Genomic DNA, 19,240 nt, shown 5'->3' with positions numbered 1-19,240 from the left:
TTTTATAACCGTAAAACTAATAAAAATGCACTATAGAGTAGAACATAGAATTTGGCTGGAAAACAAGAGTTCATTTCAAAAAAAGAGTCTGTGCTTGAAGGAGGCTGCTTTGGACCACTCCATGCATGCCAAAATTTAAGAAACACGGATCCCATGTAAAAGTGTGTTTCACAAAGGGCATCTTCAGTAGGTTACTTAACCTCTCTGAGCTGTAGCTTCCTTAGTAAAACGTGAATAACGGTTTTTGTAGCATTGTAAGAATTAAGTTAGGTAATCATATAATGCTCTTAGCAATGGCTGGCACTAAATAAGAAGACAATAAATAAACAACAAACGAGAGGCAAAAAAAGCAAAAAACTGCCTCTTCCAATCTTGAAAACTTAGGGTCTTTTTCCACATTTGTTTTTAGTCCTTGGCATACTACCATTTATCAAGGTTTGTTGGATAGTACACAAAAGCATATAGATATAGACCAAACCTTCATTTAGGCCTTGTCATTGTCACCTTACAACTTTTAAAAATTGACATCTTGCCTCTAATTTCTTCTGTCTTCAAGGAATGAAACTTATCACTCAACTCTCTATTTCTAAGCCCTCCAACCAATAACTTCCTCCACAGAATTGTGTAAACCAAGTTAATAACTTCTAATTCCTAACTTCTTCTCTCCATCCTTTAATTCTTTCCACAAATACGTACTAAGCAACTGCTATGTTCTGGTCTCTGGGAGACATAGCAGTTGGTGACAGGGAGATACTGATGAATAAGGAATAGAACCTTATTCTCATGGGACTTACAGTCTAGTGAGAACGTCAAACAATTAAGCCCAATGTGACCCAAGCATAGTATCCAAGAAGGAGATGGGTTATTATAGGGGAATGGCTCTGCCATGGTGCCCTGGTGACTAAAACTTCTCTCCAAGTCAACAGTGATCTCCAAGTTGTCAAATTCACAGCATTTTTTCCCAGTCCACAGTACTCTGTCTGTTTGGAGTCATGATTCTGCTGAGTTCTCCAAGCTTCCTAAAGTTTTCACTGTGCCTGTATTTGCTGTCACTGTAGTCTCCTAGGTATTCCTCTCTGACCACTCCTTTGTTGATTCCTCTATTAGTTTCTGAGGGTTTCCATATCAAATACCACTAACTTGGTGGCTTAAAACAACAGAAATTTGTTTTCTCACAGTTCTGGAAGCTAGAAGTCTGAAATCAAGGTGTTAGCAGGGCCACACTCCTCTGAAGGCTCTAGGGAAGAATCCTTCTTTACCTCTTCCCAGCTTCTGGTGGCTCTTGGCAATCCTTGGCTTTCCTAGGTGTGTAGCTGTGTCATTTCAATCTCTTGTTTCTGCCTTCACATGGCCTTTTCCCCATGTGTGCTTGTCTCTATCCAAATTTCCCTCTTCTTGTAAGGATACTAGTCATTGGATTATGGCCCACCCTAATATAGTATGACCTCATCGTAACTTAATTACAGCTGCAAAGACCCTATTTCCAAATAAAGTCATATTCTGAGGTTCTGGGTAGAAATGAATTTTGGGGGGACACTATTCAACCCACCACAATTCCAAATCTACTATTTATTTACTAGACATAGTGAGTTTTCTCATGGTTCTATTCTTAGTTCTCGTATCTTTGAATGCTTCATTCTCTCTAAGTGCGACTTCTCTCTATTTTACTTTCGTGGCTTTGATTTTTACTTCTATGAGGATGACTCCCCAAACCCTTTCTTAAATAATCTGACCCTTTTCTGAATTGTCAGCGTACATTTCCAAACTTGTGGTAGACATTTCAATCATGATCATTCATCTATAAAATCTTGAATTGTAAGTGTTCAATGCAGAACTTGGTATCTCTTCCACAAATCTGACCTCATTTCTTCTCTGACACTTCCAGTTCCCATGAATGATGTTCAATCCATCCAGTCACCTAGGCTAGACCCACAGGGTTTAGTTTCCCCCCCCATTATCATCTGTATCTAGGCATTGAAATCTAATATTAATTCTACCTCCAGATGTCTATCTCTTACATTCATTTTCTCCTTCCCATTCTGGCTGTCATTCTCATTACTGCTGAGTAATTGTGCTCTGAATAGGTCTCTATGCAGTCGACCTATACAGGCACACCTTGGAGCTATTGTGAGTTCAGTCCAGACCGCCACAATAAAGGGAATATCGCAATAAAGTCACACAAATTTTTTTTGTTTCCCAGGGCATATAAAAGTTACGTTTACACTATATTGTAGTCTATGAAGTGTGCAACAGCATTATGTCTTAAAAAACACATACATTCCTTAATTAAAAAAATACTTTATTGCTAAAAATTGTTAACCATCGGGCTTCCCTGGTGGCTCAGTGGTTAAGAATCCGCCTGCCAATGCAGGGGACACGGGTTTGAACCCTGGTCCAGGAAGATCCCACATGCCGCAGAGCAACTAAGCCCGTGCGCCACAACTACTGAGCATGTGCACCTAGAGCCCATGCTCCACAACAAGAGAAGCCACCGCAGTGGGAAGCCCGCGCACCGCAATGAATAGTCCCTGCTCGCCGCAACTAGAGAAAGCCCGCGCGCAGCAACAAAGACCCAATACAGCCAAAAAAAAAAAATCCTATGTGTATATTAAAAAAAAAAATTACTAACCATCATCTGAGCCTTTAGCAAGTTGTAATCTTTTTGCAATAGTGACATCAAAGACCACAGATGACCATAACAAATATAATAATAATGAAAAAGTCTGAAATATTGTGAGAATTACCAAAATGTGACACAGAGACAAAAAGTGAGCAAATGTTGTTGGAAAAATGGTGCCGACAGACTTGCTTGATGCAGGGTTGCCATAAAACTTAAATTTATAGAAACTACAAATCTGTGATGCGCAATAAAGTGAAGCACAGTTAAAAAAAAGTATATTTGTAGTATCCTCTAATTCACCCTTCGCTCTGTAATCAGCCACGCTTGTTGCTCAGCTTGATAACCGTAACGACTACCCTCACAGAACAATGTGTTTGTGGAATAAGCCCCAATGTCTCAGCATAACATTTAAAATCCTCCACTATCTGGATTTAAGCCTACTTCTGAAGCTCATCAACTTTTATATGAACTTGCTTCCCAGTACTTCCATTAACACTTATTATATAACACTGGGTGATAGTTGCCCAGGTATTTGTTTCAAGAAGCTTGGATTGTAAGCTCTTAGAGATAGTGCTTGTAAGAACACCTTGTAAATATTATTAATCACCATCAACACCTTTTAGTTCTTCCCCTCAAGCCTGCAGGACAGAGCAGAGACCAAGTAGATAAGAATTCAAAAAGTGCCAACGCCCAACTTTTATCACAATATAAATTATTGAGAAGAGACCCTATGTCGTGGCCCCTGTTCTTGGGACGCTTACCCCATGCCTGCCCGTCCCCTCCTGGCCACACCTAATTTATTGCTGTATATCTCTGCTGTGATCCTTTTGTACCTTTGCAATAAAGACTTTTCTGGTTTCAAAAAATAAAAAAGTGCTAACATCCAAATGTCTAACAACTGATGAATGGTAAGTAAGTAAAATGTGGTAAATCCATACAATGTATTATTATTTGGTAACAAAAAGTAATGAAACACTGATTCACAATTCAACATGGGTGGACTATGAAAAACATTATGCTAAATGATAGAAATCAGTCACAAAAAGTCAGAAATTATATGATTCCATTCACATGAAATGTCCAGAACAGGTAAATACATAGAGACAGAAAGTAAATTAGTGGTTGCTAAAAGCTGGGGGAGGGGGAGACTGGAGAGTGATAGCTGAAGGGTACTAGATTTCTTTTTTGAGATGATGAAAATGTTCCGAAATTGACTGTGGGGATAATTGTACAACTCCATGAATATACTAAGAACTATTGAATTGTACTCTTTAAATGCGTGAATTGTATGGTATGTGAATTGTATCTCAAAAAAGCTGCTAAGAAAGTGTTAATAGTATAAGAGAATCAAGATTCTTAACTTTGATGTAGCATTTAAAATGTTGCTACAAAATAAGGTAAGGTTCTCAAGTTTGATTTTTTTTCTTTTCCTAACTAGGAGTTGAATAAGAAAATTGGAAGGCCATGCATGCTTAAAAATATATGAAAGAAATGAATTTTTCAGACCAATGTCTTTATGAAAAGAATGGGTAAAAGGATAAAGAATTTTTAGTTTGTAATCAAAACTCAGTTTTTCCCCTATTCAAAATCTAGGACAGAATAAGAGACAAATTGGCACCTGGAGACAGTAAGCCCTTAGAGGAAAGTAATACTTCCTAACATTTATAAACCATTAACTATGTGCAAGACAATGTTCTAAGTGCTTTTCACATCTAGCAATCATTTATTCCTCCCAACAATTCAAATTATTATGTGTAATTTACAGATAAGGAAACTAAAGTACAGAGAACTTAAGTATTTTGCCCAAGATCATCCAGTGGACCTTGGATCTGGACCCAGACACTTTAGTTCCAGAATCTTTGTTCTTTTTTTTTTTTTGGCCACTCGGCTTATGGGATCTTAGTTCCCCAATGACCAGTGGACCACTGGATGGCCAGGGAATTCCCAGAATCTTTGCTCTTAACAACTAGGCTATACTGCCTCTCTGTACTTCACTTTTCTCTTTCTGTTTGTTACTTTCTCAACAAGGTATTGTAGCTTTCAGGAAACGAGTCATACTTTTTAAATAATGGTTTTTACTGTGACTCTCATTGGGGGAAATACTTCTATTTGGGGAGAATAATTCATAAAAAGATGATCATAGGCCATCAGTTCATATTTACTGTCCTTTTTTTTTATTTTTATAGCTTGAACATTTTTTAATACTGAGCAATAAACATCAAACACGCTGATTGCTAGGCATAGTTCTTCGTTTCCAGGAAAAAAAAAAGCTTCCCCTCCCTCCTTTTTAAATATAAGAGTATTTAATAGGAAAAGAGAAATAGGCTAATAAAATTTCTACCACCAAATAAAGTGACAGGACAAAAATGACTTCAGTATTCTTCCAATTTGCAAATGTTTTCCATTTACTTTAAAAGCACGTCTTATTGACAGATTCCTTCTCCACCTCTTACTTTTTTGAAGCCCAAGGAATGCTAGCATTTCAAACTCTTTATTTATTTATTTTTATTTCAAAAATCTCATTTGCTTTTTAAGTTTTGTCCACAAATTCTTCTTCAGCAGACTATTTACTAATGAAGTAGAAAGTGAGTTCTCTTACTGCACCATAGACTAAGTGATGAATCAATTTCACAAGCAGGCCAGAAGCAGAAGCAGGTCACAGGGCTGGCTAGCACAGCAGACAGTGTGGACCTGGATCCCCAAGAGTTACATCTGTGATGCCAGCAGGGACTTCCGGTTGTCTCCTGAGACCTCTCCTTCCCTTCTTCCTTAGCAAATGAGTCCCAATTTCCCCTTTAACGAGGAATAGCTACGTGGTACAATTCTGGACTCTGGGATGTTGGCAGCACAGTGTGCAGGGTGTGGGTTCCAAGAAACATCCTCCTCTGCTCTGTTTTGGTTCCTTCCTCTTCCTCCGGCTGGACTGGGGACAAGATGCTTGAAGCATGTGCAGCCATCTTGGACCATGAAGGAAAAGCAAGTGCTGGGAACAGTAGAGCAGCAGGAAGCAAGAAGACACCTGGGCCCTCATGACTTCGTAGAGACACATACAATCCTAGACCACCTACCTTCAGATTATTCTCATGTATGATAGGAAAAGAAGCTTGTTTTGCCTAAGCTGCTGTTATTTTGTATTTTCTATCACTCACATCTGAACCTAATCCTAATGGACACAGAGCTCCAGTAGCTCTGGCAGTATTTCTTGTTGGGATTCATCATCAAAGATTCATATACAGTTTACAGGCGTCTATAAACTTCTTGAAATTGTATGTTAAATCTTGTGTGCATTCATGCACTTCTCAGGGAGAAGAGGCGCACGGCAACTCATTTAACTTTTCAGACCCTCAGCTTTCTTACCTGTAGTTAGGGCAGAACACATTCACTTCTGTAGTTGACTTCAGGAGTAGATCTAATCTGCACAGTTAGGAGCATGGTGATAGTGCCCAGCATGACAGGCGCCCCTCTTATTTCCAAAATTTTGTAAACAGTCTTACCATATTTCCTATGGAGCTTAAATCTAGCTGCCATCTATGATTTCTCTTACTCCCTCTCATTAAATTACCATATTAGTTGTCAAGAACATAGATTATTTCTCTACAATGTCTCCTGCATTCCTTTATTTTTCTCCACACCAGTTACTACCTCTCCTCTCCTCACCTACCCCACCCCCACCCCCAGTTTACAGCCTTTGTCATCTCTTCTCTGAGACCCCTGACAGGTCTTCTCATTTTTTAAAAAAAATTAATTTATTATTATTTTTTGCCATACCATGCGGCTTGCGGGATCTTAGTTCCCTGACCAGGGACTGAACCCGGGCCCTGGCATTGAAAGCGCTAAGTCCTAACCACTGGACTGCCAGGGAATTCCCAGGTCTTCTCAATTTTGGTCTCTTCTTACTCCATTCCACTCTCTACCAGACTATCAGATTAATTTACCTCAAGTCCTGGACTGCCAATGGTTCTCTAATGCCCATCAAATGAAATACAAACTCCATACTCTAAAAAGTAGTCAAGGTAGTACAACACGGAAGAAAAACTTGTGGATTCATAAAAACCTAGACTTGAGTCTCGGTTTTACCTCCTTACTTGCTTTATGATCTTGGAAAGATTATGTAACTTCTCAGACCTAAGTAACCTTAGCTCTAAAGTAGAGATAACAGTACCAAGTGCACAGGGTTACAGAGAAGATAGAAGAGACACGACATGTAAAAGGACAAGTTTGGAATGTGTTACCTTCTTTCCCTCCATGGAATGGTCGTACTAAAAACCCAGGTCTGCAGCTTATCACTTATCCACTAACCCCTTACTTGTATAATCTGTGCTGGTCAAACCAGATTATTTGCTACCTCCCAAGCATAAGTTCTGTCTTCTCTTATTCAATTCTGAAATTTTGTTCAGACTGATTTTTTTCATCATATGCCCTTTCCCCTCATTTTATATGTTGAAATCCCATTTGGCCTTCAAGGATCCTCTCAATTGCCATCTCCTCCGTGAAGCCTTTTCCTAATGTTTCCAGTCAGATGTAAACTCTCCTTGTTTAAAAGGCATGTTCGTTATGTGTCTCCTATATCACTTCGCAGTTCTGCCTTGCCTTACTTTGTGTAATTGTTATTCCTCCTAAAAGACTATAGGTGCCTCCATATATACAATGGAATATTACTCAGCCCTAAAAAGAAGCGAAATTGAGTTATTTGTAGTGAGGTGGATGGGTCTAGAGTCTGTCATACAGAGTGAAGTAAGTCAGAAAGAGAAAAACAAATACCGTATGCTAACATATATATATGGAATCTAAGAAAAAAAAAAAGGGTTCTGAAGAACCTAGGGGCAGGACAGGAATAAAGACGCAGACATAGGGAATGGACTTGAGAACATGGGGAGGGGGAAGGATAAGCTGGGATGAAGTGAGAGAGTGGCATGGACATATATACACTACCAAATGTAAAATAGATAGCTAGTGGGAAGCAGCCACATAGCACAGGGAGATCAGCTCGGTGCTTTGTGACCACCTAGAGGGGTGGGATAGGGAGGGTGGGAGGGAGACACAAGAGGGAGGGGATATGGGGATATAAATATACGGATAGCTGATTCACTTTGTTATACAGCAGCAACTAACACACCATTGTAAAGCAATTATACTCCAATAAAGACGTTAAAAAAAAAAAGACTATAGGTGCCTTGAGAGCAGAACTAGAGTCCTCTCCCACTCTGTATGTCTTATGGCCCTAGCACAGGTCCTTTTATCAGTATTTACTGAATTAACCTCAAAATTCTCAGGCAGAGCTCTTTTTAATATATTTCTAGATCCTTTTTAAAAAATACTTTTATAACACTATGAAGACAGAATATTTAAAAGTGTATCCAGGGAATACTCTATTTTAGGTTCCCCTTCATTGTCCAAAAAAGGAGGCAATGGCTTCTGGATGCAAAACACTTAGCAGTCAATCCAGCACTGTTACCCATCATTCAAAACTATTTATTATTGTGTCCAGTGGGTACACAGGACTTTTTCTTTCCTTTATTTCCTAAGAGTCGGGCTCTGCCTCTTACTTCCTCAAAGGCCGCAAGACTTCTTCTTTTCTGCATTTCAGCAACAATGAATTTCATATCTGGCTTTAAGCACCACTCCTAAAGATGATGGATAGGAGCAAAGCCTTCTGGGACACATTAGTACAGCTGCCAGTGGGCAGGAGGTGCTTATAAAATAAAAAGGCTCAGGATTCTGGGAACATATGTGCAGCTATAAGTGAACCGCCCAACACAGCTGAAAAGAAACACCCAAGAACTCTTCCTTTTATTCTTTTTAAGTTGTGCATGGAAGAGGCAAATCATATTAGATTGCAAGTAATTCTCTGAAGGTTTCTTTTTCTGTAGTGTCACCATGTACTAATATCATAACCTTTACCTATCAGGTCCATGTGCTTTAGAATCACAGGAAGCTTGTAATGTCAAGTTTAAAGCAGCAAAAGTCTAGTTTTTAATTTATTGGGTAATACTGAGTATTACTCTCTGACTTGGAACATTTTTGCACATAATTACGAAAAAAGAATGAAATCCACACAACTATAAGGTTTAATGAAACTTCACTTCAGTCGGTGGATAAGTATGTAAGATAAAATGTTATTAGAAAATCAAACAATTAAATCACTAAGCTACGGACATTAGGCATCACATTGTAAACTCAGTTTCAAGAACAGAAAATTATTTTATGTATAAAGCTCTCATATATCATTAGAACCAAGAGAGTATTTACAGAATCTGTGAAGTTGTTAATGTGTTACATAGTCACTGCATTAAAAAGGAAGCACTGACCAAGAAAGATACTTGGGGAAAAGAAAATATCTCATATGTATCTGTAAGACATAGAAACTTGCCTAATCTGTATTTTGAGAAGATGCCTGGGGAGGACAATGAGAAGATTTAAAAAAGTGATGTGAGGTTTATCTCTAGATGCAGATAGCCTGTGATGTGCAGAGAGAAACAGCTTTGACAGATATTTGCAAAAGAGAAAGCTGGAAAAACCACAGCAAAAAGGAGTAAATTTCTTTTAGTGAGGCAGTCTTTTTAGAGTCGCCTCCTCCTGTCAGTGGTGACTCTTCTCCAAAACCACAGACCATATATAAAAGGCTTCCCTCTTGGAAGGGTAGAATACACTGTGAAGATCTTCAGATTTGGTCAGACAAGAAAGAAGCAGCTGACTGCATGAGGCCAGTACTGACCATGAGTTTGGCCAGGTTAGCCAGGGTGGCAAACAAGAGCACTAAGAGACACGATATAGGATGAATCCCTTCACGGGTATCTGCAAAGCTCACAATGACCCCTAATTCACAGTCATGCTGGTGAATGTGATTCCACCCCATGGCCTTAGCTAAATGGGCCAAGAGCACCTGACACTAAACTAGGTCAGTCAGGAATGTGGAACGGGACCAGAGGTTGGACTTGTAAATGTGACTCTGGGAGCTCTGGGAGTTGTCGGGGACTACCAGGTGGTCTGAGAAGCAGAGGAATAAAGAAGCTAGTCTGTTGAAAAGGAAGAATAAGGCAAATATGGGGAAAGACGCGGAGAAAAGTAAGAGTAGGTAAATACTCCCCTGGATTCCTGTCTTCCACTCCTGGCCCTATCCTTTACTAAAGACCCAGCTGCATTTTGCCCTTGGCCTCTAGGACTCACCACTGTATCTGTTTTTTTTTTCCCTCACATCTTTATTGGAGTATAAATGCTTTACAATGTTGTGGTAGTTTCTGCTTTACAACCAAGTGAATCAGCTATACATATACATATATGCCCATATGCCCTCCCTCTTGAGTCTCTCTCCCACCCGCCCTACCCCACCCCTCTAGGTGGTCACAAAGCACCGAGCTGATCTCCCTGTGCTATGCAGCAGCTTCCCACTAGCCATCCATTTTACATTTGGTAGTGTATATATGTCCATGCCACTCTCTCACTTCACCCCAAGTTCCCCTTCCCCTCTGGGCCCTCAAGTCCGTTCTCTACGTCTGCGTCTTTTTTCCTACCCTGCCATTAGGTTCATCAGTACTCCTTTTTTAAATTCCATATATATGTGTTAGCATATGGTATTTGTTTTCCCCACTGTATCTTGATACTAGCTCTCTCCTCTATTCTTCGCTAGGCCAGCTTCAGTGGGGTTTCTGCTACCTGCAACCTAGAGGACTGTAGCTGACATACTACCTTGGAGGCACTGACCATGACCATGTGGGAAGGTGGTGTCTTGTCTAGCAGCCATTTGTATCAGTGAAAGCATTCCATTAATCACATGCAGAGCCATCATTCTCAACAATTATTATGACATTAACAGACTACAAACACAAAAAGTGTCTTTCTAAGAAAACAGGGCTTTCTTGGTCTAACACAGTGGGATCGAGGTTCTTTGGTCAATTGAGAGGATGACGATGAGGATGATGATATGATGATAATGACAGCAGTTACAGAGCACTGTAATAATAATTTACTGAGCCTTTACTATGCATGACACTATGCCAGGTGCTTTATATACATTATCTTTACTCCTCCCAACTCTTCAAGGTAGTAAGAGTGGGATTTTGTTTGGAAAGGTTTGTGACATACTGCACAATAGAGCCGTCATTTGGGAGAGGTCACCATGCTGGGCAGGCAGGTAGCCGCAAGAGGGTACTTAGCATGATGGATTCACCATGATTTAAGATCTGGCCATTGGTCTTGCAGTCTCAAGAAATTTCCATGGTGTCCTAGCACTGGCTAGATTTAGGAATGCTGAGTCATGTAACAAAGTTCACTAGAGACTGATATATAAACCAGATGCCAAGTTATTAATTTACCATAAGATGTATCACTGCCAAGCAGCCTGGATACTGATGCTGGCCTGAGAAGTGTATGAAACTCTCTGTAGACAGATTGCATCAGGAGTCAAACTATTAGAAGGTTGTTTGGGGGGTTAGATGATTTGAATGTTAGACACAGAGATCTGACAGCTGCTACATTCATCTTCATAAAGGGGATTTAGCTCCCAGGTGAACCAGACACTTAGGCACCATTTCTTTGAATGCTGCCAGGAGGGCTTCTTCCAACAAATGCTTCCATGACCATCCTAGGCTTCTAGAGCTCACCAGTTCTCCTTCTGAAGGAAACATTCTTTTTTTAGATATCTTTATACCCAAACCATCTTGTTTCTGGGAGTCCTTTTATTTATTTAATGTTATTTTGCATATCTTTGGTCTGATTCATTATTTCATGATTTAACAGTTTGAAGCAAAGGAATAATTTTATTTTCCTTCTTTCCACATTTCTCAACAGAGTCCCTCACTGTCACTTAAATGTGACAATACATCTACAAATGTATTGTAGATGTGTCCCATTTGTAGATGTGTCAAAACAATTCCATTGTTTTACAAATAAGGTAAAGAACGTAAGTTTTGGAGTCAGAAAGACCTGAGATGAAATTCTGGCTCTCCCACTTCTTATGATTCCAGAACACTTAATTTCTCTTTATAAGTTTCCCCACTCATAAAATGGGGATAATGCCCACCCCTCAGAATAGAATGAGATTTAATGGGGTTATGTATGCAAAGCACTTAGCACAGTGTTGGGGGTCAAACACAAAGACCATCCTAACACTTTGGAGGAAAAATAACACAGATCTCAACCATTTAGATTCTCCTTGGCTTCCAAGTATACGTTTTTTTTTTGTTGTCTTCCAATGTGGTTTCACTTTGATTTTTATAGTCATATTAGTGTTACTTTAAAAACTAATATCCATGACTTTTAAACTGGATAAACAAAAATGAATTGGGCATGAGTGCACTGATTTCTTTGGCTTACCATTCTCTTTCTCCACCAGAAATAAACAAATGACACAGCTTGCTTTTGTCTTTTTCTTCCTGTTATCCTTGAGAAGATATCTTTTAAGGACTCTAGTCATATAAGAGTTCTGCACCTAATTCTGAAGCTTGAAAATGCCTTTTTAACTGAGAAAGTGCTATGAAATTATAGAGCTTTAGTAAAAAATTTATTCTTTTTTTGCCAATTAATTCAATTTACTCTTCAGATGTCAGAATTCCCCAAATTACATGATTCCTTCTATATAATGGGTCTATCCTAATATATATTCAGCTATTCTATCTCCTGAGTTTGCATATGCAATTATGTCCTCTCTTTTCCATTAGATTATAAACCTTACAAGAGTAGGGACAGATCTTCTATCTCTTTATATCTTCACTGTCTATAGTATCCTATATTGATATTGTAGTGTAGTATCCTATATTGATATTGGGAAGATATTCAACAACTACTTGATGATAAATGCTATGAAGTAGAAATAAAAACAACAGATATATATGTTTATCTTCTCATTTGTTAACTATATTCACATTTTCTGAAGGTGTAGATATGAATTTAAATATCTTGTTTAATTTTTCTAATGTAAGGTTTTTTGAACATGTGTTAATTTTTCCCTACATTACTTAAACATGCTCTTTCCCTTTTATTTGACTTTAACGCCAGTAATCTTATGTACACCCTAGATATTTCTTGCATTAGAGAAATTCCTGACTTTAGCTCCTGTATCTTTCCTTTTAATCCATACAGTTATGTTATCCTTCATTTCACTCCTTTAACTTTACTTCACATCTATTTAAATTGCTTCAGTGATCCCAACCCAACATTTAGTGTTTATCTTGAATTGTAATGTTCAAGCTTTACACTCTTGAGATCCTTGGGGAAAGATGTTATTTAGTATGGGCTACTGTCACATACCTAACGAAGATACCTAAAAATTTAGTACGATACATAAATGAAAATAAATATAAAAACAAGAATAATACAGTATTGAGAGAACAAGAACAAGCACCATGTCAGAGCTGTGTGAGAATTAAAATCTCCATTACCAATTCCACTACAAAGGATGAATTAAAAATTTACAATCTGAGAACACGGGTATTTCCTAAATGGAATCCTCAGTAGGCAGTGTACACAACAGGATGAGGAGAGAGGAAAACTTACAGTATGTGTCAGACACAGTGCCAGAAATTTCTTATATTTCAGCTCATTTAAATAGCACAACATTCCTTCTAGGTTGATGACATTACTCTAACTTACAGATCCTATTTTTTTTTTTTTTTTGTGGTACGCGGGCCTCTCACTGTTGTGGCCTCTCCCGTTGCGGAGCACAGGCTCCGGACGCGCAGGCTCAGCGGCCATGGCTCACGGGCCCAGCCGCTCCACGGCATGTGGGATCTTCCCAGACCAGGGCACGAACCTGTGTCCCTTGCGTCGGCAGGTGGACTCTCAACCACTGCGCCACCAGGGAAGCCCAGATCCTAATTTTATTGACATCTAAATATACTATTAACACTTAAAATTTAATGTGATAAAACTGACCACAAAATAAGCTCCTTTGGTTTTCTGTGAACATTAATTTCAGGGTCTTTATTCTGAACCTATGGCTAGTTTAATATTATAGACACGTTTTCCATATTTTTCAGTATAATCACAAAATAAATTCCATAAAGTCATTTGAGGAGCCTGTTTATAAATCCTAATATTAATTATGGAAAGAGATATAAACAGATATATTTAAGGGTTCTATATAAGTGAACTCTATAAGGTCAGTTTCTTATGAACTAAATGGTCCTGAAGGAAAAAATTAATCCAAGCTTGATTCTGTTTTTAGGACTAAAACCAAGGAGATGAACTTGTTTTTGTATTTAAGGATGAGCCTCTGCCTAGGGGGCAGTGGGCTTGGCAGAAGAGTCAATGATCTCACCAAGAGTCTGTGTAATGTAATGACATTAGACTGCCTGTTTATAGTAGGTAATGCCACTGAAGCATAACACAGTGCATCCTGCCATAATTCAGTCTGTAAAACCAAATGCATTCAATAGTGCCATAAAATAATGACAAACAATGTAATGCTTTTGAATTATACAGAACAGGAGCACAGACATCCATGCACTCATTGATCCATTCAATATACTGAGCATCTCCACTGCAGTGGATACTATACGGAGCATAATGAAAATTAGATGTGGTCATTTCCTTTGGAAACCTACAGTCTAGGAGGGAGACAAGATATGGATAATTAAAATGTGAGGAATAGGTGAGAAACAGCATAAAGGTGGTGCCATGAAGTGTTACAGAACTTCAGAGAAAGGCAGTATCATGTTTGGAGATGGTGTCCAGGAAAGGCTTCATGGAATAGATGGCACTGGAGCTGTCTGGATGTGTGGATAGGATTTCAGCAGAAAAGGGAGAGACTCAAATGAAGAGGGAGTGGTACGGATGTGGGAGACCACAGGCTGGTTCGGGAATGCTGAATAGGCCAGTTTGATTAGAGCATAGATCACGCAGAAGGGAAGGAAAGGCAAAGCTGGGTCGGGAGGTTCTGCAGGGCCCTCAAGGTCAGTCTAGCAGTGATAGGACCGCTGAAGGTTTTTGTCAGGGAATGACACAATCCACCTGTTCCTTTAAGAAGTTAGCAGGATAGGTTGGAAGGAGAAGAGATTGAAGGCTAGAATTTCACTTAGGAGGCTTTTTAGTGGTCCAGGCATTTGCTTGTGAAGAAGTGGAGGGAAGGAAATTAACATTTATTAAGAGCTCACTATGTGTAAGGCACTTATTTGTTTTAGCGATAATATTTCACTTAAATCTCGTGACAACTCTGCAAGGTAAACAGCATTAACTCCGGTGTTCAGTTGAGGAAATTAAGGCTCTAAGAGACCAGCAGTTTGCCTATGGTCACTGAGTTAGTAAAATACAAAGGGGGAGGGGAACAGGAGTCAGCAGTTGAGACTTTAATGTCTATATTATCTACACTATACCGTGTTGATAAAGGGCTTTCTTTTTATAAGTTCCCTGCTATTCAGGATTGGTACTTCAATATTTTAGCGGTGCCTCCAGTACAGACCTAGAGATAATCACATAGAACAGGAAAATGATTCTGACAACAGAGAGGTTAAATGCTGAATGCTTGAATGCTTGAATGCTGAAAATAGGGAAATTCTTCTGCCCCAAACAACCAGAGAAACTTGCCTGCTAGACAGAGAGCTTCTGATGAGTAGACAGTGTCTTATCTGGCTCTGAATCCCCAGGAGTATGCTCAGGGTCTGGCACTGCAAGCACTCAAGGAAAAAGCTGTCATACTTCTACAGATGAGGTCACCCCAACCCTTGGGACAAATTCTGCTCCTAGCTGGGGGAATATAAGCTTAGGCTGGGAGCTCAGTAGCATGGCAACTTTCTGCCAGTCCTGCTCTGTTCTTCCATCCCAGCTGTCAATTCTGGGTGTTCTTTCTTACCACTGGGATCAAGGTTTCCCCTTCAGCTTAGAGTAGGTACAACCCTGTCTTGCTTCGTAGGCCAGCACCCTTGTCTTTGAACTCTGCCATGTATCAGCTCCTCTTTCCAACAAGATAGGAAATGTAGCAGAACCTCTCTGATACCAGCTCTTTGTTTGTTGAAACCTGCCAGGCTTCCTTCACGCAATGCTTATGTGCCAAGTCTACTGTATAGGCCCCTCGGACTATGCCAGATCTCCTAGACTACTCCAGCTGGTCTGTAGAGCCGTTAGACCCCAGCTCTCCCTGATCTAGCCTATGCTTCTGCTTGATGAAAAGACTTCTGACGATAATCACTGTAACAGTACTGGTAGTACACATACTTACACAGCACTTACCATGTGCCAGGCATTGTTCTGTGTGTCTTATAAATATTAATTCCTATAAGCATGACATTATTAGTGGCCTCATTTTACTAATGAAAGAAAAGCAAAACAGAAAACCTGAGGCTGAGAGATTAAGTTACTTATCGAAGGTGACACAGTTTGCAAATGGCAGAGCCAGAATTTGAACCCAGGCATTCTGGCTATAGTTCATTCTCTTAACCACTATGCTCTCCTGCCTCTCCGGTGGCAGTGAGAAGATGAACATGTCACTAGTGAATGTACTTACTACCTTAAATGCTCTGTTTAATACAACTGGCATAATACTACCAACCAATAGTTATCAGGCTTATGTTAACTAACATGTAACTATAAATCTGAATCCCAAAATCAGTTATAAAGAAGCCTTTACATGATGCTGAAACTTTGATATATCAGTATTTTCATTTTTTTTTTTTTTGCGGTACGTGGGCCTCTCACTGTTGTGGCCTCTCCCATTGCGGAGCACAGGCTCCGGACGCGCAGGCTCAGCAGCCATGGCTCACGGGCCCAACCGCTCCGCGGCATGTGGGATCCTCCCGGACCGGGGCACGAACCCGTGTCCCCTGCATCGGCAGGCGGACTCCCAACCACTGTGTCACCAGGGCAGCCCAAGTATTTTCATTTTGACTGAAAATACTACAGATGTTCTACATTTAGGCAAGTCTAACAAGACAGCAGGATTCAAAGACAATGCCAGTTTATTTAGCAAAAATAATCCAAGAATACTGGGAGAGAAGATAATCATGAATATGACCTTGACAGAGGGGAAGCAAATGTGAGGATTTAAGAATCAAAGCAGAGTTGCTAAGAGGGTAGATCTTAAAAGTTCTCATCACAAGAAAAAAAAAAACAAAAGAAAGTAGATACTGTTGACATCTTGGCAAACTGGATAGTTCTACATACTCTAGTTCACTTGACAAAATGATGACACATTTCATTGTTATCAATTCAGAAGGTGAACATCTGACTATATTATAACCAGGAATTTAAACAAGAATTAAATAAGCATATAATAATACCAATGTTAATATGTACTGTGGTCTCCTCTGATTTGTATTATTATTCTGAGTTGTTAAGTGTAGAGCAGTCATTAAAAAAACTGGCTCATATTTCTATACCAGGGGCTGGAGATAAGTGATCAAGACATACAAGAGAGGTAGGCAGTGCAGAGATCAGAGGTCCTTACAGGCCATAGTAAGATACCGAATTCTGTTAGTCTTAAAGGGAGCCACCATCAGGTTTTAAGTTAGGGGAGTGACGTAACCTAACCTACATTTTCAAAAGATCACTCTAGCTGTTGTTTGGAAAATGCATTACAAGGAGTCAAGGATGGAATCATAGAGACCAATTAGGAAGCTACTGTAGTAGGGAACAGAAGATGGTAGCTTGAACTCAAGTTGTACCAGTAGAAACAGAAAGAAGTAGATGGAATAGGGACATATTTGGAGGTAGAGCTGACACGACTTATTGATGAATCAGATGTGAGCAGTTAGGGAAAAAGAGCAATCAGGAATGACTTCCAGTGGATGGTTATGTGATCTAGTAACAGGTGGACAACTAAGAGAAAAACAAATTTTAGGAGAAATTCAGATCCGTAGAATATTAATAAGTAGAATAATAATATAGTGCTATTCACACTCAGGGAAATGACAAGCAAAAAACTTTGCACAAAATCATACAGAATATGATCACTGGTTAGATGGTTTTCCTATCAGCCTACCACGAGGCCCAAGACCATTTTCAGCTCGGGAAATGAAATGAAAATTAAGTCATCCTTTCTGGCCCTTATGGGGACATATTTCATTTCATAGAACAGTTCTAAATATGCTGAAGAGTGTGAGCACATGGTAGGTCCCCAGAAAATGTGTGTTGAACTCAATGACACCTGTTTGTCCCATTACTACCTGGAGACTATGTAAGCTACCTGTAACAGGTTGAAGAGTAGAATTAAGAACTCTCAGGATTGCCATGTACCATGAATCTGAATGACATTATTCTCTTATTATACAATTTCTAGTATGTGTGTGTCTCGTGTGTGTGCGTGTGTGTGTGTGTATGTGTACATATGTATGTGTCTGTATACGCACATACATGTGTATTTCTCTCTGATACAACTTATGGAGAAGATAGGTATGCTCCCAACATTTTTCCTATGATCAAATCAGCACTTTCCCACACTGTCTTTTATTTTGAAATGAAGAGCCATTCCATACCTGTAGCATATCACCAAGGTCTGCTGTGCTAATATCTGGATCCTCTGTGGTGTTGAAGGGCACAGGAGTTATGTGTACAAGGGTGAGCACTCTAGGTTCTGGATATCTCCATAACATCATCCCTGGGCTATCTTCGGTTTCATTGTAAAACAAGACTTCATAGACACCAGGCATTTTCAAAGCTTCTGTTAAACGAAAGTATAATTAATTGTATGCTTTCGAAGGGGAACACAAGAAAAAATTATGAGTATAAAAGAAAAGAATATAAAGAAGCTGGTTGATCATGTTTACATGGTTTAAGACAGGAACAAATCAAGAAGTTTCCCTTAAGAGAGACTGAATGGCAATGTACTATTTTTGTACTGCAGGTATTGACTTACTTTTCAAGTGATCTTGATGTGTTATTATTTACTGAATGTGCAGGTAAAATAAACAAACACACACACAATCACACTGAAGCTATCGCTACTTACCAGCATCCTGTATATACTGAAACAGACCCGTCCGTAGGTCATCTGAACTTTGTTCACTTTTAAAAATCTGATTTTTTTCCACAGGAGATGGAATTTGCGGCACTGTTTCAGAAACTTGCACTTCAAAATTTCCCTCCTCTTTAAGGTATCCATTGAGTAATTCATGTAGAAGAACTAGGCAATTCAAATGTTCTTGACCCCAGAAAACCTTTAAAATCATATGAAAAATTTTACTGGCTTTAACACAAACACTTCATGAGAATAATTAGGTACAATCATATTTGAATTAGTTCAAGGCTGTAATTACATTTAATTTAACTACTGATAATAATTAAACTATAATTTTTAAGAAGCAATTGACCTATGGGATGAAATTCTATTCTTGGGTAAATACATAAAAACAAAATCAAGTATATCATATATTGTGTGGATAGCAATCAATTTTAAATGCTGAATTGATAATGAAATTATGTTGATGTGAGGTAATGTTTATGAATTAACTTAGCTAAGAGGGAAAAGAACATCCATTATAGTCTGAGAGACTATATGAAGATCCTTCTAGGCCAAAATGTTAATAATATTGTAGAACAGCTTCTACATTTTGTCATGAGATTACATGAACACATCTTGATTATAGGGTTCCTTTCTTTGCACTTTCACTCTTCAGAAAAAAAAAAGAAGATGCTCAATGAACCTGAACTTAAAAGGCTCCCAACTTCAGTGTTTAGTGAGAAAGTGCCAACAAA

General features: G+C 39.1%; 1 protein-coding gene across 3 annotated transcripts in view; it reads right to left on the bottom strand.

Annotated features, from left to right (window-relative positions):
• VPS13B (vacuolar protein sorting 13 homolog B) overlaps positions 1–19,240 on the bottom strand; it is a 778,894-nt gene that overhangs the window by 125,398 nt on the left and 634,256 nt on the right. For all 3 annotated transcript variants that reach the window (XM_027131497.1, XM_027131496.1, XM_027131498.1), the window contains 2 exons: positions 18,495–18,702; positions 18,022–18,206 (listed from right to left, as the gene is read on the bottom strand). In XM_027131497.1, the coding sequence (XP_026987298.1) occupies positions 18,022–18,206; positions 18,495–18,702 (393 nt within the window). The remainder of the gene's footprint in view (positions 1–18,021; positions 18,207–18,494; positions 18,703–19,240) is intronic.

Source organism: Aethalodelphis obliquidens, unplaced genomic scaffold (assembly GCF_003676395.1).
Source record: "Aethalodelphis obliquidens isolate GAN/ISIS:26980383/991018 unplaced genomic scaffold, ASM367639v1 scaffold39, whole genome shotgun sequence".
Taxonomy (NCBI): domain Eukaryota; kingdom Metazoa; phylum Chordata; class Mammalia; order Artiodactyla; family Delphinidae; genus Aethalodelphis; species Aethalodelphis obliquidens.
This window is presented reverse-complemented; position numbering and strand designations above follow the sequence as displayed.